Source organism: Lipophrys pholis, assembly GCF_963383615.2.
Source record: "Lipophrys pholis genome assembly, chromosome: 13".
Classification (NCBI taxonomy): Eukaryota; Metazoa; Chordata; class Actinopteri; order Blenniiformes; family Blenniidae; genus Lipophrys; species Lipophrys pholis.
The window spans coordinates 27,756,923-27,778,809 of NC_137632.1; the positions used below are offsets into that span (position 1 = coordinate 27,756,923).

The 21,887-nt window shown below is 41.7% G+C and overlaps 1 protein-coding gene across 3 annotated transcripts in view; it reads left to right on the plus strand.

Moving 5' to 3' along the window:
* Window positions 1-1,331: 1,331 nt before the first annotated feature.
* The window catches only part of mlphb (melanophilin b), a 42,694-nt gene continuing 22,138 nt past the window's right edge, over window positions 1,332-21,887 (plus strand). For 2 of the 3 annotated variants that reach the window (XM_080477787.1, XM_080477789.1), the window contains exons 1-5: window positions 1,332-1,749; window positions 4,376-4,512; window positions 17,724-17,945; window positions 18,951-19,090; window positions 21,805-21,846. In XM_080477787.1, the coding sequence (XP_080333913.1) occupies window positions 4,376-4,512; window positions 17,724-17,945; window positions 18,951-19,090; window positions 21,805-21,846 (541 nt within the window). In that variant the 5' untranslated portion in view covers window positions 1,332-1,749. The remainder of the gene's footprint in view (window positions 1,750-4,375; window positions 4,513-17,723; window positions 17,946-18,950; window positions 19,091-21,804; window positions 21,847-21,887) is intronic. The other variant, XM_080477788.1, reaches the window with a different exon arrangement.

Below are 21,887 nucleotides of genomic sequence, written 5' to 3' on the forward strand. Positions count from 1 at the left end.
TATAGGCCAGAGCATCTTCAAACACATTCAGACTGTGTTTCTAAAAAATGTCTGCCTCTTTCGTTCCAAAACACTGTGGTATCTCTTGAAGCGACTGCTCTCTGGACCTTAGTTATGGAACTCACTCATTACAAGCTATTACCATTGGCACGGCCGACCCGGACTCCTTGGTCAGGATTCCTACACAGAACAGATTCACAAGGGAAGAGAGTTTGGTTGCAAAATACAGTATAGCCTTCATGAACTTGGCATCATTACTGAACAACGTGTTTATGCTGATGATAGTTTGATATTGTTTTTCTTCTGACTCAGTTTTCATTGTTCCAGAGAAGATTGCAGTTGGAATTACAAAAGAAAACTAAACAACCAACAGTGTTTCAAACTCAGCAGACACTTTTAAAGGTGCAGTTTGTAACTTTTAGATAGTATGTCATCTGTGCACTAGGTGGCAGTAGTGAGTATGTTCCTCAGCTTTTCGGCATGTTGCTGTTTCTTCAGTTATTTTATGCTATTCTATTAACGTGTTTATTTTTGGTAGATTTCTCGGCAGTTTGTTTTTTTTCAATCATTTTAAAACTATGATCTTTGTGATTGTGATTTGTGAGTTTTTGCTCAGTCTTAGAAGGCAAAGGTTATAATTGAAGTTTGCGCTCTATAACTACAGTGCAGCACGAATCAACTCACCAAAGTGGCAATTACAAAGAAAGAAAAAAAGAAAAGTGAAGCCTTCTCAAGACATTGTTGGTTATTCAATACACAGGAAGATGACAGGGCCTGGTGGTTGAGCAAACAAGAAAATTAGATTGCTGGTCCAGTCACATGGCTCAAATCAAGTCTTGTGGAAGGCACGCACCGATGAGTGAGGGAAAGAGAACTAATTTTTGTGCTTATGAGAGAAGCATTTCATAAACAGATTACCAAAAGAAAGTCTTCCCAGCAAAGACGATGCTCATTTTCAGATTCAGTTTATGTCATGCTAACGTCTGTCGGAGTCAATGAGCAGAGTGACGGCTGTTCTCACTCCGTCCAGCTCTGCTCTCACTTTCCATTAGAGTGAACACATTCATCTAAACGCAAATAAAACAACTCGTAATTCCTGGTGTAAATGTTTGGCTTTGTCAGTGGAACCTGAGCTCAGAGTGAGGAGGAGAGCAGACCCCACCCACTGCGCTAATAAAAGACCTAGTACTGTATTCTGTCTCTAAGTACCCTCTAAAAACAGCAATTATTAACGGGGGGAATGGATTAAATGCATTCTTTTCCAACCGCTGCTGTAAGTTCACACATCACACAACCTCCCAATGTTTCTTTCAGCAGGACCTGAATGCACCATTACAGGGCTTAATAAAGGGGCATCAGCCCTCTCTCTAAAAACACTGACCGGGACATGTGACTTGAGACTTAAGCCCAAACTGCCCCTTCTGCAAACTCATGATCACGGCACATTGGGACCGTCTGAGCTATCAAATCCCCTGCAAATCAATAGATTGGCCATAATCAGGTACTTTCCCAATCTGCTGCACAACATGAGTGAGGCCCGAGGGTCTGCAGGGGTCTGGAGCACGGAGTGTGACCCCTTTGATGTGAGAGTCTGAGAGGCGGAGAGGAGGCACGTCTTCCTGCCTTCTCTTCCTCCTGGTTAGCGAGACATGTGATTTGTCTTGCTGTCTGCAGCTCGGTTTGCCCTGCAGTGAGCTCGGCCCGCCCTGAGAGGAAATACTGCCTGGAGGCTCCACAGCAGACAACAAGGTAAGACAGGATCTGGAAATCTCTATATTAATGCTGCAACTGTTTGCATTGAGATGTTTCTGTCATTTTCAATCTGTGGCCGTTGTACTTGTGTCATCAGGCCAAACGTATGTCTGAAACAGCTTCAACTTGTTATCGAAGGAATGATTCAACCAGACTTTTGAAGTAAATGCATTAGCTTTGGTCAGTTTTCTGAAATCCATAGAATACTCTAGTGTCAATGTGAACAAGTGTAAAGTTTTTGAGAGAAATTATTATTTTTTTGTTTGATCTGCTGTGTTTCCTGAAGCAATAAAACTTTTCCGGGTTCTTATATCACGACACCTGTTCTGAAGGCAAACCTCCATATGCAAACACAATGAGTCGATGCAGTGCGCACCTGCTGAGAAGCATTGAGCTTCATCTAGAAACACGACATGTTCAACTGACCGAAGAAATACATTTTGTATTGCAATGAATGCTCAGTATCATGCTGGAAGGTTAAATCCTGCAAAGCGTTGCGTTGCTGGCTTTATTGCTCCATTGTAGCAACAAAGATAGGCACCAATGGTGCTCCACCCGGTAAGTAAATATACTTTGTCTACTACCGGCTTGAGAAGGTGAAACGTTCACGCTGAGTAAGTTTAATCTCACAAGCTGGACTTTCCACCAACCTGAGCTGTGACAAACCAACGTGCTTGTTTTTTACCATTAGCGCCCGTTCGCAGAAGCAGAAATCAGATTAAGCTACGTAGAGATTTGAGTTTTCCTTGCTTGGCCTGTGGAAAACAAGACAATTATGTGAGGATCCCAAGCATTCCTTTAGTTCTCCCTGATTTTATTAAGACTCTTCACATGCAAGTCAGTGGTCTTAGCCGTGTGTGTGCATGAGCGCATCGCTCTGTCAGCTCCAGTGGAGTTACCTCATCCCCTCAAACCGAGGCATCATGGAGCCGGACCATGTGAAATATCTGGAGATTTAACAGCCACTTGATTTAAATCCAGTGTGATGGTTGAACGCTGCCAAACCTTTCTGCATCACAGGACCAATGCACGAGGCCTCCAATCAAAACCAATAGTCCGAGTTTCTGAACCTTGTTAAATACTGTTATTCTGCTCTGATTTGTTTGGGCGAAACAGACACAAAAAACTGCACATGAGACTGGAAGAGTTAGATGTCTTCTGCTCGTGGCTGCAAATGTGAGAGCGACTTGAAGAGCTTCATGAAAGAGTTTAAGAAAAGGTGAACTCGGTCTCGACATCAGGTGCATCAAAACAACTTCCCTGGAGATCAGCTGCTCCTGAAATACTAAGCCACAATCACAGGTAGGGTTTTGTTATAAAAGTCAGGGAATTAAAGATTTTCTTTCAAGCATTAGTGATAACTAGAAGACAAGAGGTGATACCGCAAGAGACATTACACAAGACTTCTGTCATCTTCATGGTATTTAGTTCACATGCAATCCAATTTCATCTTGAGTGGGCCGGACCGGTCAAATAATAACCTTTAAAAATAAAATGTAAAGTTGTATTTTCACAGCATATGTGATTAAAATGTCTATATTTTTACAAAACCAGCCAATTACTAACGAAAATTTCTACAATTTCAACATGAAGGCAAAATGTGCAAAATACAGTGGAATGTTCAGTTTTCTTGGTGGTTTGGCCCCATTGGAGCCTCTTGTGGGCCTGTTTTGGACCACAGGCCTTATGTTTGACTCCGCTGCCCTAAAGGATAGCTCTCTTTTATTCCGTGCTGCTGTGTTTCCCATTATTGCTGCATCAGTGGTGTGTCCATACCTTTTTACCTCTATTGTAAAAATTTGTTGCGTCTTCACAAACAAGAATGATTTAGGCATGAGTCGGTCTGAAGATTTGTTTTTGAGTTTTACTGAAGGTAAATCAAACAGCATTGTTTCTGGCTTCGCGGTATAAGAATAATGCTCAATAGCGTTAGCAATCTGCAACTGTTGAACACATTTGTGGAAAATATAACAATTTGAAAGAAGATTTTCCCCTCAACTCTCACTGGGTTATATAATGTGAACCAGTCACATGAGCCTCATTCATAACCCCATAATTATACAAAATGATAGAATTGGTGGTGAAATTGGGGATTTATTGTTAGTATCAGATTGTTGGCACAAGTTCTATATCTCTACGTCTGGTATTACAGTTTGGTTCTACTTTAACGATGGTTCAAAACAACAAAGAAGCATAGTTTTGAAATAACTTTCTAATCTTGTCTCACATTCAGTGATTTTAAAATCTTTCTAAATCTTTCACAATGTAGTGAAATGAAGTAATACAAGGAAATCTGCACAGAATTAACTTTAAAAGAAAAAATACTGTAAATCAAAACCAGCAGTTAAATCATTTTTTAGCAGTACAACCAATGTGGCAGAAACTGCAGAACTCATGGGAAGAAAAAAAAACTACCATGCAGGATAATTCACATGCAAACTTTATGCAGCTCGTTACCGTGAGCATCACACGACTGTTCACACCAACTGAGGAGCGGCAACGAATTATTGAGAACACAAAACTGAATTCATTCTAAAAAAGCATGCATGATTTATGCTGCTGTTCTTTAAATAAAATAGACTTTTGCTTCACTATTGGTTATTTGTTTGGTACTTCACTGTAGATGGACAGCAGTGAACCCGTCACCATGGCAGCCAAGAAGCTTGATCTGTCCAAGCTCACGGACGAGGAGGCCAAGCATGTGTGGGAAGTCGTCCAGAGAGACTTTGACCTGAGGAAGAAGGAGGAAGACAGACTGGGGTAGGTTTAACGCAATACATGTACAACTTTAATTAAGGAATGCATGAATGGGATTAATGTGAACATAAAACATTGCAAGATAGCCTGCTTTTTGGTCTAATATTCCTCTATTTATCACCAAAAGCTCTCCGGTTGAATTGTAAAATCTCATCACGTCTTATGTGTGTGGAGTTTTAGGTCCCTTCAAGGATCTTCGATAAGTTTTGCTCTCTTTAGATAAAGTATCTGACGACCTGCTCGTCCCCGTTCTGCTCTTTTGATCAGCATTTTCTCTGAAAAATACTGTAAAGAGGTCAAACATCTCTTCATGGAGAAAATCAGCAATTTAGATGTTGCTTTAAAAAGATGTTGAGGTCAGCAAATTAGATTTTCCACCAACAATTCTTTAGGTGTTCTTCCAAACTACATAAGCAAGTCTTTTCAACAGCATGACCGCAGGGGTGAGAGGAATCCGGGTCAGTGATGCGGTTCATTCTACACATTTTCAGTTTGGCTTCGTGATCAAATGATATTGAGAATTATTCATTAGAATAGAATTATTTTATGAATCTTTGAGGAAAGTTTTTTACCAATTGAGGTGGTTTTTACGCAAGGCGCTCAATCCATCCATTGGGAGCAGTTTGGGGTTCAGTGCCTTGCTCAATGACACTTTGACACATAGGCAGGGGAGGTCGGGAATCGAACCTGCAATGTTCCGATTGAGAGATTGTTGTTTGTACCAACCTTCTGGACACCATATTGAGGTCCTGACTGCTTGGAGTTCGCTTCTCAACAAAAACAAGGCTGACCAAACAAAAATGTTGCTGTTGGTGAACAAAAACTGTCAGAAGTGAAGAAATGCTTGATGACGAGTTTAGAAAATTTTAAAAACTCAGCGACGTACTTCACCTCTGCCCTTTGGATAGTTTCTTTGTATGGAAAAAGCTGGGACACACCCGGTTTGAGAGCTTTCTGTGTTGAATGTCCATGTTCACCGTGTGCTTTTTCCCAACAATCTAAAGCTGTGATTGGTCGGTTTATTGGTGACTGGATATGTGAGAGCTCTGTGTTGGATGTCTGGAGTTCTAAACCAATCACCATGAGTCTCCTAAGTTATCCTGCAGCTCTCTTTGACCCTGACATGGATAAAGCTGATAGATCAGATGAACTGATAGAGGGCTTCATGTTGTCTTTGGAGAATGATCATCATTTATATTTCCATTTAATGTATCCAAAAGGTTGACATTTTTGTCTTTTGAAGCGTTATATTGACATTCAGTGTTTACTGTTATTATCAAGAACATCCTGGATCACTTCTGTTTGGATTTTACATTCCTTGTTGCGTACTCAAGTAACAAAAACCTTCTTTGGTTTTGTGGTATAGTGACTTTAACAAAGATCAGTATGGTCAATATTGGTATCTAAGAGCAATCTAATCAGGTCAACTGCATAGGTTATATGTCTTGAGTTTGATTGACTGAGAAAAATGTGCCACGCTGCACAACTTTTCAGTGGTTCCTGAAGATCTTGATCTTTTTTTAATGGCTCATCCTGACCTGGTTCAAAGTGTAAGACTGTTTGTTATGAAGTCGTGTTTCAGAGACGCCCACTACAGGATAGGAGGATGAGCTCTACTCCTCCAACGTGCACAGGGGCTGTTGAACTCTGAAGGAATTCCTTTGAGTTCTTGGAAGATACCCTGGCCCGTCTGGTCTGATCATTACAAATACACAGCCACTGCAGATGCAGAATGTTTTACTGCATATAAAGTCAAGTTTCCACTTGTAAGACGAAGGAAGCGTGTCAATTCAAATTCAAGACCTATCCAGAACCCAGTTCTCAGCCACTGACTCGGGCTCCAGGGGGAACCAGGAGTCACACGTTCCACCTTTGAGCAGAGGCAGAGTTATAGTTTCCTCTCTTGTTGGTAGAAGATGGACGATCGACCAGTTTGTTGGATGTAAACTGAGCAGAAATGATACACAGCAAAACAATCCAAACACAGACTTTGTTTCAAATCCCCAGCAGTTGATCGGCCCCTCGCTCCTGCTGCTGACCACATCTCTTGGCAACAATAACTGATGGGTGGTTTTGATATCAGGCTCCGGAAGGAAGAGGTTGAGGGAGAGTTTCCCCTTCTTGCCGACGTGGATAGCCAATGCAGAGCAGAGCAGAGTCTCTCAGGACTTTATGGATTTTAAGAAAATATCACTGTGGAACAATGTTAAAGTAACAGTTCTACTTGATGACTGTAAGTCTGGTCAGCTCTCAGAGTGTCCGTCAAAGGTAATAAGTGAATATGAGGTATGATTATGAAATGTTTTGACTCTATTTATTGCAGTCCAATCTTAATTGGAGCCAAAGTTTACGTTTGTCCCTGGAGAAGTGGACTCAAGACAGTTTATTACAAAATAAGGTGAAACCAAAATCCAAACGTTGTGATGCGCATGCACAGTAGCAGCATTTACACTATCTACAAGGAGTCGCAATCTAAGCATTTTCAGAAAGTTGTGTTTTCACCCGTTTACACAATGACGGTGGAGTGTATTCAAAAAGTTGCATTTTCAGTGGCTCTGAGCACCGTTGATGTGGAGACGAACACCCAAAATGCAATGAAAAGTTGACAGACCTCAATGAAAAACTTCAGCATTCTTTATTTGCTGTCAGTGTGATTCTTTTGTGCTCCACCAAGACTATCTTCACATCAAAAGATCTTCAGCCAGTCATCGCCTTTAATATTTGTCATTTCTGAAGGAGGCAGAACCGACACACCTCCCAGTAGCACATTTCCATTAACCGCTGAGAGCAGCGCAACAGAGCAGCCTTTCATGTTGTGAACAAGAAACAAAAGGAAGCTTGGCATCATCAATTTTCTGGAAAAGTTGTTGCAAAGACAAAACAAATAATGTCAGGAAATGAGATGTGTGCTCCAAGAACCTTGGCCAAAGACGAACCTCTGATTGTTGGAAGCAGCTGAACTTTATTATTTGTTATTAGACTTCAGTCAAATATGAAATAAGATCTCTGGGTCAGATTAAAGAGTAAATAAGACCCAGGACCCCCAAAGACTCTCTGGACTCACCTTCAAGCCGTTGTTGCTGCCAACGTTAACCAGAGAATGTGCTGTTTTCTAAGTGTAATAAAGTAATGCTTGGCTGGACTGCAGCAGCAGTAGCACGGCCAACCGAAATGTAATTAGGTGGTTGAGCAAGTCATCAAGGTTACATCACTTTTCAGTCTTATTAAAGCTGTGAGACTGACTCATGAGATCACCATTGGTCCGCACATTTTCATGACTGAGCATGATAGGTCAGTGGAATCATTTGAAGGCAGGCAAGTATGATGAGGGTTTCACTGGGCAACAAAACATCCACAGCAGCAGCAGCAGCAGCAGCAGCAGCAGCAGCAGTGTTGTAATGTATGCCTGTGCTTGTAAATATACATCAACAGGAACTGGCAGGCTTGAAAAATGAGGTAAACACTGGCCAATGGAGGACTTGGAAAGAGCGTCAGTTGTTTGGCATGAGCATGGGTTAAAAGTGGCCTAAAGAGCCAAACTTGTCCGATTCAATTCACTTCAAACAGGCTGTAAAGGGGAGTTCAGGAGCATCACAGCCTTGAGGTACAGTTACTTTAAACACTGGGATCATACCAACCATCTCTTTACCTGCAGTCTAAAACCTAAAGTCCAAGAGTAAACATTTGAAGCCCAGATGTTCCTGTCCCTCGGTTTCACCTAATTCATCTTGGAGGAACAGTCCCAGGCCAAACAAGAGTTAAATATTCCATTAATTCTGAGTGTAGAGACTCAATCCAGTTTACTGCGGCTGTTCACTTCCAACAGGAGGCGGTAGCCAGTGGGCATCACCTCGAATGGCCCCCATCAGTGAGGAGGAGTACAAGCTTTACTTTGAATTCCACTCTGATGACTAAATTCCTGAACTTATTACAAAATAAAAGACCTGCTGCATTGTGAAGTGAACTTACGTCTGCTGCTGTTTACATCTATTCATCTATAAAGTACATGCTCTGAAAGATATGAATGGAGGGTATACCAACACACAGTCTTACCAGTTTACCCATCAGGCATGTCTTTAGGTTGTGGATGTCGGATTACCCAGTGAAAACCCATAGAAACACAGTAAAAACATGCAAACCTCATCCAGAGAAAGACCTGGACCAACATTCTTTTATGTGGCATCAGTGTCAAAAATAATCATGTGTATTACGGTCAAGGCCTGTAGTCCCATATTAGTTTTTTATTATGATTATTATTCATCTCTATTAAATTTATTTTCTAAAGTGCCAAATACAACATTCCATGGCATTTTTACAGAGAAAAACCAAGAATCCCACATGAGCATGGAGAGGAGACGGTGGAAAGGAAAAATTCACTTTAAACAGGAAGAAACCTGCAGAACCAGATTCAGAGGAGATTTTCTACTACTCCGGTTGGGGTGAGGGGGTTGGAAGGAGAGAAAGGGATGGAGAACAGACATTTTGAAATCGGCTCCTAAGGTGGGATTTTTGAAAATGCTCCGACTGTGTCGTCATGGAGACGGGCGAAAAATGACACAAGCAACTCAACTTGGTTGTCTGTACAGCACCAACCTCTGTCCTGGCATCTGAACTACATCGGTTTTGGTGTTCATGCCGTGTAAATGTGCAAAAATGATGGGTTTTTACTAGAACCGTCATGGTAACAGGGCCTCATTCAGGACATTTTGGAACAGCTCTATATAAACAAGATCAAATCTACTATCTTGGTATTCCCAAATCTTTTGCATTAACTCCCAGTGGATCCTGTTTTGAACATAGTTTCCTTGCTTCAGCCAGACAAAGATGATTTTGTCTGTGTCCTGTAACCTCATGCTCATGCCCTCTATATACAGTATGCTGGATTTGAGGGAGCCTTTAAATAGATTTACTAATCTTACTGCTGTTTCTGCTCTTCATTTCTCAAACTAGAGATGTAAAGACGGCATCAGACTGACTGCAGGGCAGAACTTTTCTTCAGTTAAAGTCATTTGGGTCTTTCTTCTTGCTTCTTGCTTCTTGCTTCTTGCTTCTTCGTCTTCGGCCGTTTGTTTCAAACAACAATTGACCTATAAATAGATGCAGATCTTCATGTGGTTCAAATTAAAGAACTGTCCACGCCTCAATCATGTAAAACCACTTGTGTTGGATCGCAAAATCAAATATTTTGGCAGTGATTTAGACTTTGGTTTGTTTAAGCTGGACCAAGAAAATAACCTCTCATTGTCTGCGTTTTGTCGTTGTCTTTCCAATTAACTTTTTATTTGTCTTTTAGGAACTTTTTTTTACAAACATAGAGATCTCGAACAAAAAAACAACAAATAACAAAATGACAAAGCAAAACATCGACAAACACAAAAAACCAACAGAACAATAAAAAGGGGAGTACGAGTCATGGTCACAATACATAACACTTTTTCTTTAATTATATAAAATGAAATTCACCTATTGTTACTTATATTCCATTAAAGTCGGAGGTCTACAAAACCTTTTCAAATCATTGTGAAAACATCTTCCTTATTTTTTAGAGTGTATGTCCGTTGATCCGGTCTGAGAGTTTTGGTCAGAATTTGTTAAAACAGGTTGAATGTTGATGCATTTAGGGTAGCATGTTATGGTGACTTTTAATGAAAGAATTCAAAAACATCTTGCTTATTGAATTTATTCCTTTTAATAATGTGGAAAATCTTCTCAGGAACGGTCTCACTGTCTCGGTTTCAGATAGTCACTTTATTTAGATATTTGTAAATGTTTTACTTTGTGTGCAAAAACAGAAATCACTGCTCGTATCAGTGAAAGTATTGAAATAAACAAAAGAAAACTTTTGCACGATTTAGCGGTTTTATCTCAGTTCAAGCCAAGGTGTGTTTGTTCATATGGCCTGTTTCTGGTTTGTGTTGACTGGGTGAACATTATATTAAGCATTGAGTGATTTTATTTCCAGCCTTGTTTCTACAGGAGCCAAACTGTGTACATTGTTGCCCCGAAAGCCTCTGACCCGACTCCTTCGACCTTGTTTATGTCTTCTCTCTGTCTCGTTTGTCTCTGAAAGACACAAATCTGAGAACCTCCTGCCGCATCGGGCTGCATAAGAGACTATGTTCTGCTCCTGGTTGAGTGTTCTGGCCTTGTGCTGGAGGAGGTTTTGGCCTTCGGCGTCACACAGCTTTTCGCGGCGGCTGTGATAAATGCTCGGTTGCGTAAGCTCGGGTTTGAAGCCTTTCCCTGATTTGTTGTTGCTCTTTAACCCTTCACTGTCCTTGCTGGCGTAATGTGAGGCTTGAGGCTGTGTGCCACTCCGGTCGTGCCTCAGTGGGTGGTGAGGATGAAAGAGTCAGCAGCGGTCGCCGTGTGAGGGCCTTCTCTCTAATTCAAAATGAAAATTGATCTCATTTTCAGTCATTCACTGAGGGATGCAGAAAGAGAGTCAGTTCCCTCTGGATAAACCTTTGGCGAGCACTTCGGCTGGACTTTAATCTAATCCTTGAACCTTTTGCATGTGTTAGACTGTATAACACAATAAACTATTTTAACAGTAGTACACAACTTTCTTTTACCGTCCATGTGGTCGAGCTAATTGAGGAGTACAATCCCAAGTATGGAGCTTTTTTAGCAAATGTTTCAACATCTTGATTAAATCCAATGAATGTCGACTTGCTTCTTTTGTTTTTGTGGTACAGTGTTTGTTAGAGATGCACCAATACTGATACCAGTATCAGATACCGGGTCTGATATACACAGTATCATGAGTATTCATACTCATAATGAGTCATGATTAGCGAAGGAAAAAATTCATAAATTCTACAGTTTATTGATGAAGTAATGTAGGGAAAAAGACAAGGATGCAAAGATACCGATATCAGTATTTGGTATCGGATCTGATTCTGCACCGAGTACTCATACGCATAAAAGATCCTCAATACAACTCGACAAGTACTACGTGAAGTCCTCTGTGAGCTACCTCACCTGCAGGTACGCAAGAGAAGAAAGGGATGCCAGCTGTTTGGACATTCTTTAATATTAATGAGATTGACAAAAGTAAGAGAGACTGTAGATTATGTTCTGCCTAAATATCAAGTTAGATCGATGTAACTCTTTATTTTAACTGCTCAGTGGATCAGGAGGATTTTATTCAAAGCTGTGCTACACACTTAAGAGATTCTGGGCTCACACACCCCTGATGCTACATGTTGAACATCATTAAAGTATGACGGATACTCTTAATGACAGTCAAAGACACACCACACTGCACTATGCATACTGTAAACTGTAAGGCTATTGGAGGGGGATCACAGCAACACACAGCCTTTGCATATCATTTGCATATTCCGTTTGAATTAGGCTTGATGCCAGTTAATAAGTACTCATATCAATACTCGGTATCGGCAAGTAGCTAAAGGTTAGTACTTGTACTCTTCCTTCAAACAAGTGGTATCAGAGCATCCCTATAAATCAACATACATAATTCAGAGAAGTATAAATAATACTTTATTATTATTATTATTATTATTATTATTATTATTATTGTAAAATAATAAACTAAAAAAGTAATGCAATAATGAAAAATCTATTACTGTGTTATTTTTTATGGCTTTTAACTAATAAATGTTGTTTACAAAAGCTGTTGGACCGAACCTGTGGCATTTTTGTTCTGACCATGTCTGTTGCCTTTATATGCTTGATTTAAGTCTTCTAAACATTACGTCTAAATTAGCATTGCAATTACAATTAAAATCTGACCTATTCAACCCTAAATTTATTGGAATATATTTCAACAAATTATACCATTCATACAAGATCAAATATTAAAAGTGTGGGATGTTGCGTAAACACTGATAGTGTGATAAAACTTGGCACAGAATTTTTTGTAGTTCTGAGACATTCAAGATTTAATTTTAACCCATTTTGCATATGAAGATAATAAAATAATAAAAGAGGAGACTTGACTGGGTATAATTAGTACAATCTTGAATTTTACAGTTTAAAAGTTGATCTAATCCATTTAACATTGGTGAAGTGATTGGCACTTTCACCTCACAGCAAGAAAATGGCCGGTTCAAGTCTGGGCAGGGTTCAGCTTTGTTAATCCATAATTATTGTGTTCACAATAGGGCAGCTTCATTTACAAAAGCCATCGGGTAATATTGATCAGTCAAGAGCGGAAATCCCAGAACATTGGTAATTAGGAATTTAATAAAACTAAAAGAAAGTTTTTCTGGGGAGTCCTCAGATGATAAATTGGTAGCAGACAGCAATTTGTTTCTCAAGTCAGAGGGGTCAAGACCCATTGTCCACTGTCCTCCCTTTTATTTCAACAAATGCTGTTTCTCACATGAGTCTGACGTCAAACCCCAAAACAGAAGCTGAGCTAAAAAAGGATTTTTCTCTGGCACAGGGGAGCAACAGAATTATATCTTTACCAGAGTGTTTTGGGGTTTTCTCTCGCCGGGTTGCCTGATTGTAACATGTCACACACTGAAACTGATGTGAGGTGCTGAAGGCAAAATGAGCTCCTGATGTTGAGAGAAAAGGCGACGAGAGGGACCAACCTGCTTAGCCTGGAACATCAGGCTCAGTCAAACCAGAGAAGGGACTGATTTGTGTGCGGGGACACACAGGGAGAGAGGATCACCATGTATGGGAACGCTGGAGAAGACACCCACAGACATGAAGACCAGAGTAACTAAGTGACTGTCTGGCCGCCGCCACCGGATTCCTGAGCCCCGCCAGCTAAGCGAAAAAGTCTGTGGTACCAGCTTCTAATCAAACACTGAGGGAAGCGAGGTATTCGGGAGTTTATTGAAGTGTGTTACTTGGTGAACGGTTTAAACATCCAATAACGAAACTGAGCAACGTGACTCTTCTTAATGGAAAAATGAGTTTTACTGTTTAAACACCATAAAAGAGTCATCATGAGGGGGAGCGAGGCTTTCCCACTGTGACTTTGTCTAAGGTAGATGATTTACATGTTGATTTCGAGTGAAAACGGACCAGTTTCGTTTATGTTTACAGGACAAAGCTGCTAGGAGTCACTGAAAATGCAACTTTTTGAATGAGGTGGAACTTTTCGGAAACACTCAGGCTCCGCCTCCATGTGGGTGGAGGAAACGCTGCTACTGGTCATGTGCATCACGACCGTAGTTAATACTTCTTCTGCACATGCTCAGTAGATAGAAAATAACAATGTTTCCTCTTGAGTGTCATGACTCCCTGTCCATATTCTCCAGGGACTTGGTAGTTTTATTTTGACAGTCACCGTAATAACAATACAACTTGGCCGTCTGTCCACTAGAATGTCCGTGTCCCATTGAATGACCAACAGCGCCAACTACCGTAGGTGACCCAACACACTAACTCCGTAATTTTCTGCATTTCTGCCAAGTCAACGGACATCGTTTTCAAAATGCTGCCATGTAAATGCAAAACTTTTCAGAATGAAAAACACTAAAATCATGCGTTTCGTATATACAGGACTACGTGAACTCCAATCTTATTTTGCTTCATCACAGAAATCGTTGTAATGCAGAGCTAATCACCAACACCTACACCTTCGTAACACAACAGGTTTTTTTAGCATTAGCCACATTAGCAGTTTCCCAGGCCTTCACTGAGGGGAAACAGTAAAACCCAGCGGCGGCAGCACTCTAACTCAATGTTTGATGAAAGAGCCACAAGGATGGTTTGAATGTTGACTATACCACATACACACACACACATATAGCTGAATTCAATGAAGAGCAGTTTGTTTTCCAGATTTGAGGGATTTGATGTTTGGAGGAGAAAAGATTTACCAGATATTACTTTTAAATCACATCAGTAATGGCCACCAGCTGCATCCGCCAAAGGTTATGGGACAGTGACAAAGTATCCCATTTATACCAGAGAGCCGGGCGGTAATTCAAAAAGCATGACTCTGGAAAAAGCCTTAATAAACAATATGCATCTTCTTATTCTCGCTGGATGTTTTTCCAGACTCCGCCCACGCTCGGTGACATTTGGGACTAGTTATCTGAATTCGACTTCCTGCCACTGTCAGCGTTTCGCGGCGCCGAGCAGAGCAGAGCGAGGCCGTCTTTCTTCAAACAATCGGCACAAACTTCAACTCACATATGTGTAACACAATCATTCATAACACAACTCACACTGAGGAGAGGAAAGATGTGTTTGAACAGGATTTGATCTCAGAGCAGTTTGCTGAATTATCGCTGCTCCTGTTGAAGGGTACGGTTGTAATTATCAGGGGATGCCAGAGGATTTCTCCATTTTAAGCTTTTTTTGAATCCATTCCAGTCTTTATCAGTAGAAGAGGAGAAGCATGGTAGCGTCATTCACTAGCGTTTTTTTCTCATGAGAAAATTTAGTCCGACATTTGTCAATTAGAGACATCAAATCAGAATGAAAATGTGTCAATCTTCATAATCTTCTATGGGCAAGAAGTAAAAATATTTTCTGCAGAAGCACACTACGGTAGTACCCTCACTTCGTTCGGTCTCTTCAGTGTACCGCTTGACAGAATATTTATCCAAAGCTGCCAACGTGCAGCCGTGTGTTGCCGTCCATGCACTAGGAAGCAGCTCTTCATCCGTGTTTGCCAGCCAGCTCTTCGCCTCATGAACTCTCTGCATGATGTATAAGGTTTGTTTTGTTTTTAAGCTGTAAAACATCAAATGGATGAGTTACAAACTCGCCCTCAGATATATTCCATGACTCATCTGTGCTCATTGGTTTAACATGTCAGAGGAAATGTTGCCTTCTCAGCGGTTCAACGGCTTGTCAGCAGGATGATGAAAAAAGTGCAGCTTGATTTTTATGGAGGATCATTGGAATCGTGCAGCGGTGGCCAGAGAAGAACCAACACATCTGAGCCACAAAGTGACCTCACACCTGCTGTTTTTAGGTTTTCTCAGTACGGCGTGACAGCATATTTATGAACACATCCCTCACAGTCAAGTGCACACTAAAACAGACCTGAGGAGGTGGAGTCGGCGCAGCTCCACTGTCTGGTACGATGATGGTGTGGCTGCATCCACTCCTGCGAGCGAATCAAGTGCTCCCAATACTCACGACATGCTCACGCAGCTCAATGAGCTCTGCAGTGAGAATGTAAAATCTAGATTTAATGCCACATTGGTATTTTCACAGAATAGTTTCTAGAGCTGTCAAGCTTGCCACATTAACATGGATTAATCCATCTTCTTGATTAATCTGATTAAAGATGTTAATCGTTTGTTAATCGCACTAATCAAGAACACAAAGACATCGAGAACCTTTTGGAACAATGATCCAGAGGCTGAGTTTAATAAATGCTTCATATTAAAGTGAACTTTGCAACAGTGACGCATAAAACCTCTCCAGATTTCTCCACCATATATCAGAGCGCATCATGTGCCAAATAAAACAGGAAGCCGTGGTGCAGTAAAGGAAAATGGACTTTCACAAGCTGCTCAAAGGAGCTGCTAAATGAAACTCCCATTTGTATCCATGAAAACATAATGCTCTCCCTTCCACACTTGTGGAAAAGAACTGATGTGAACCATCACCAACGTCATTACAACATAACCGGTCAAATATTCCTGCTCACCAAATCCACCCTGGCCTATAGAAACGGGTCAATAACCTTCTTCAACACGGGGCATTTGGCCTGGAAGCCCTGAACACAAACTCCTCAGAAAGAAGACGGGCATTCCTGAAAATGCAATAGCCTCTGTTAAGGTTCTTCCTGGGACCCCCAAAGATCCCCTGTTTGTATGACACCGTTTGCAAGTGTGAAATCTGAAAACTTTGGTCGCGTTTTGCATCCGTTTACATGACACTGCTCAGAGCGGCTGAAAACGCAACTTTTTAAAAATGACTTCCAAGGTGGAACTTTTTGTAAATGCTCCAACTCTGTCTCAGTGGAAATGAAGGGGAAAACAACAACTTTTTTGAAATGCTGCAACCGTGCATTCACATCATGACAACAGTAAATAGTCGTTCTGCACATGCTCAGTAGATGGACAATAGCAAAGTTTTCCTCCAGGGTGTCGTGCCTCCCAGTCCGTATTCTCCTGGCACTTGGTGGTTTTATAGTTGACAATCATGAGTTAATACTAGTTTGATATCTTTTTTTTTTTTTTTCTTTTTTTTTAAATCAATGTTTTATTTGAAATTTTTACCATTTGCTTGGTGGTTTTCGTGGGCCGGCCTGGAGCCTCTTCTGGGCCGAGTGAACATGGCTTTATAATTACTGTCATTTGACATTATTTTTGAGAAGTTTCTAAATAAACTCAGATATCGTGGTACCACTTGCAGATTTACATATTGTAGAAGGATCCATGTTTGGCCTTGGTGGTATCCCCAACCCTTTGAGAGCACTTCCAGTTCACTTTGTTTTTCAGATAGTGGTGTACGATACGCTTAGCGTAGCTTAGCGTAAACACTGCAGTCAGGGCCAAACAGAACAAAAAAAGAAAATCCCACCTGCACAGCTTTTTACACACTTTGTCTTTTTAAGCCCGCATTGAAGGGGTTTACATATTCATGCAAAGTGATCACAGCTTGTAGCGTGTTGACTTTGTGCTGATGATGCTAACACATTCGACTTGTGTTCACTGTAGGTTTTATGAAAACAGCTGTTTAGAGACACGCATTTGTAAAATTAGAAATGTATGTAATTTAAGAGTGCAGCAGCATTTTGACTCTTTGTAGAGAATTACAGTATGTATGTTGACGGCAGCTATAACTAGCTGTCTTTGTTACATTAGCATTTTTTGATCCTATGTTTTATACCAGTGCGCGAGGGGATTAAAAGTATTAAAAGTTTATAGAAACATTTTTCTTCTACTGTACAGATACATATATAATAAAAGTTTGCAGTCTTTATTTCCAAAAGGATCACATTGTATATGTGGTGAGCAGCTGTCGTTTGTTCTAATCTTTTGCAAAAGCAGCAGAGTTGCAGCACATACGTCTACGTTTGAGCAGCTTTATGAAAGTTATATGCATTCTCTCTGGAGAGAAAGAGCTGAATGACGGAGACCCTTTGCACAGTTCTTTGCTCACACTTTGATACCAGATGTGATATATAAATGTCCAGAGGCGGAGTAGGATGATTTCTTTGTGCGTCGTTTGCCTTCCCTGCAGTCTTTGCGTTCCAGCACAGAAAATTGTGAGCATATGTCGAACCGCTACGTTGCCAATTTATCTTTCTTTTTCAGGGAGCTGAAGACCAAGCTTGACAAAGAGGACACCAAGAGAGAGCTGTTGGGCAACCAGAGCAGCCTGACTGAGTCTCACTGCATTCGATGTCTTCAGCCCTTCAAGTTCCTGCTCAGCAGCAAGCGTCAGTGTCTGGACTGCCAGCTCTTCATCTGCAAGGCCTGCAGCTGCTACAGCAAGAAGGAGCACGGCTGGCTGTGTACCGCCTGTCACATGGCCAGGTTAGTCACAGACAAATTAATCAAACGGAGGACAGCATAAACACTGGAGAACATAAACTCCACAGTAAAAGGTCAAGGTGACTTTATTAACACCCATAGGTAGATTCTCTCTGCAGCAGCAGAAGGCATCTGGCGACAGGACATTAAAAAAACGCACGGACACAGGCGTGAGTAGGCATTCACAGGCTCACTGACAGGAAGAAAAAGTGAATAAATTACTAAAAGAACTGCTAAAATGCTAATATAGGGGTTGAAGGGGTAATTTCTCCTTGAAAAGAGGGGCAACGCTAACCTGAAGATTTTGTCTTACCTCTATACCGTTAAGTGTTCAGATCCCTAGAATGATCATCATTATGCCTTCACTTCAGTTCTAAGTATCTTCTCTTCTTCTGTCTCTTCGTCAGAGTCGTCATCCTGTGGTGGTGGACGACATGTCGTTATATCTGTCTGTTTAAGACACGTCCTCCACCACCACTGGATGACATCAAACACACTTAGGCTGGATCATATGAAGAACAAATAGAAACTATTAAAGATAAGTGAAGGATTTCTTCTCTCCCTGCTTCCTGCACATGTGTAAAAACTTGACATCTTGTTTATTTTTGGGAACAAATGAACTCAAACTGCGGGAGTGACTAATGGTTCAACATCTCATGTACAGTCAATGTGATTTGACAGCAAACAGCATTTCCTGAATGATTTGGCCGCCGTCATCTCAACAGTCGCAGAATGAATCTATTGTTCGGCTCAACCTCGCCTGGCTGGAGTAAAACAATTTATCCTATGTGGTTCATTCCAGCACCATATGTTACACTGCTGTTGTTTGCACAGATGAAGCCGCACACTTCTTTTGTCTGGAAAATGTCATGCTATGGATGTCAAGCCTGAACGCACAGATTCCGTTGTTTACCAAAATTATCAGTGGAAAACGAGTCCTTCCAGTCCTTGTGTGATGAACTTGGTCTGCGTATAAGTAAGTTCTTTATCAATCGTTTCCGCTGACAGAGTCCTCAAGATCGGTACTTTGGAGTGGTACCATGAGAACGTCCGGACCCGCTTCAAGAGATTCGGCAGTGCCAAGGTGATGCGATCGCTCTTCAAGAGGCTGAGTGGAGGACATAGCTGCCCTCAGAGTGAGATGGGAGGTAAACCAGCCCCACGTCTTCACAGTTCCTTGGTGCCAAGTCACGTTTTCACACCAAATCACATGTTGAGATCCCACTCAGGACTGAGGGGCTATATACATTAGGTGTTGGATATACTACATCCTCTGAATTCTCCAACCGAAGTTTCATCTGAAGTCTGACTTTAACATTGATGTAGATGTTTAAAATGAGCCTCAACATTGCATTTAGTCCATTACTCTGACACAGTTGGATTCTGCCAGAAGGTGAATAAACCCTTGATCTTGTCCTCACTTGTGGTATTGACATTGATCAATTCAGTTTTTACTCACAACACTGTTGTCAGACCACTTCCTGATATCTGCTGAATTCACTTTTATATGAGATGTGTGTCAGATGATGCTTTGACCAAATTCAAGGAAATAATCAATCAATATTTACTGTACTTCAGTTCCACCTGTGCATCCAATGGAAAGCAGTGGCTTTTGCATCAGCCACACTGACGTGGACTAACAGTTCGACTGATCGGATTGAAGGGATGGATGGTAGATGGAAGGATGGACTAATAGGAGGATGGATGGATGGCAGAGCATTTCTAGAATTAAAACATATTTCTGGAGCTGGTGCACCACAAAATGTGTATGTGGTATGTGAATGGTTAACAGCCCCCCCGATGCAGTAATGGCAGCTGTTCAGCGAAGACATTAACCTCCACTGGGAGATGTAAAGCTGCTGAGTGGTCAACAAGTCAAACACTGTGGTAATGTTGGGTTACTGCCAGGTGGCGATGTTTGCATATATGTGCTAAGAAGTGCAAATCAGTGGTTACCAACATGGTGGAGTGTCAGGTCTGGGGTCAGGGTTACTTTAACCTCCCATCTGTTTCTTCTGGGGGGTTTTTTTTGGGGGGGGGGGGGGGGGGGGGGGGTTTGAGAGGCCCTGAGGAGAGGCTGCTGGTCAAGAGTTCAACTCTGACAGAGTCTGAGAGAAACTGACTTGAAGTCATGGTAGTCTGCTTGAGCCCACCATGATAAATCCCCACTGAATGAAAGGCTTTGCTTCAGATTCAGCAGCTGCTGGCTGCGCTGGAGCCGCATGGAAAATCTGCATCAGTCTCCTGAATCACACAAGTGGGAAAACATCGCCATGGCAATCACGGTGTATGAACTGTGTTTGGAGTTGTAATGCTACGTACAATGAACCAAACTCCAAATGAAATGCAGAGTGCAGAGTCTGAACATTCCAACAAATGTCACACAGATGATTGAAGTGGTTGCCTTTGCCTTCCCGTCAATGTAAGACCATCAAATCATGGAACATATTTCAGCTTCTCAGGTTTCAGGAGTTTTGATTGAGAAGAACTGAAGCAGCTTCTGGTGGCCATACACCTTACCAGAAAACATTAGCTTGTCCTTAACTTTTCGTTTGGCACCCGTCTGTCTATGAGAGCTTCATTTTTGAAACACCGCGTCACCGCAATCAACTTTCCACTGACTTTTTTTTCAGATAGCCCGGCGTCATTCGCAGGCTGCCAAATCTGTCACAGGGATTTAATCTGCTCCATCTTTCCTGTTTTCCTCCCAGCTCCAACTCCTCGCAGCTGTGCTGTCACAGTGTCTCCCTCTGGCCTTTTTGTCCTCGTCTGACCAGTTTGATTGTTGCGGCTCTACCTTGTTGGAATATTCATGCAAATTCCTCCTGCGCCCCGGGAGACGTTATTGCTGATCCAGTGAAAAATCTCGCTCATGTTCAAAAGCTAAATCAATGAATTTCCTCTCTCTGAACTTCGGGCCACACCCTGAGCACTTGGAGCGAGTCTCACTCTCGCATTATTCCAAACAGCAGATCTCCATGTGAGCTCACAGCATCAGAAAATCAACCAATGTGCTGATGAATTACTGCACGAGGAGACGACGGAGGCTCCTGGTCCCACTGACTCTGAGTCATCCTGGAGGTTTTGGAGAGGTGATGTAGAAGCCGACGGCCTTGTGATCATTGAGTCACATGGCTCTCGTTCTCGGTCTGGAACTGAAAGACCAAGTACTGCACGGCTCCAACAGCCAAAAGCAGAGAGAGAGCGAGAGAGAGAACGAGAGAGAGAGAGAGAGCGAGAGAGAGAGAGAGCAACAAAGCCTTTCTTTCTGTCATATTTATGTAGAATCTAGTGTGCAGCATGTGGACAGATGCATGAAACATACAGACACGCGTGTTAACAGGTTAGACTGACGAGTGATTACATGAGAGAATTCATGTGACCACGTGGATTCAATTTAGCAAGCATGACTGTACGCACACTCACTCTCACACTCTCCCCTGCATTCTTTTGCCGAGTCTTTACTGTACGAGCTCGGCTGCACTGTGGTCCGCTGGGCCCCCAAAGCTCTCAGGGTGTCTTCCTAAGAGCACTCGATTTTTCTTCTTCTTTTTTTTTGCTGCTTTCCTACAACACAGCCTCTTGTTTGCAGAGTTTTGTCTGATTTCAGTCGATTCTGCAGTTTAATTGTGCAACTGCACCTTCTGCTTGTGATCACTGACTTTACGTGGATAGTGAGAGTTTCCTGCAGTATCTCCGTGCAGTGAGCTATTTATTATTGCTAATGGATGAACCTCATTCATTTCATATACAAATGACAGAGGTGAGATGTTAATTAAAGGACTCGGATCTGGGAATGTTTATGTGCGATCCCGCCCACCTCAGTTTGTTATATCCTCTCTGTTCTTTTCTGTTTTTCCAGAACCACATGAATATGACACACAGAGCATGCCTGAGGTCCACGGTAAGTCAACGGGCTGATGACATCACAGGGGGGTCTGATAG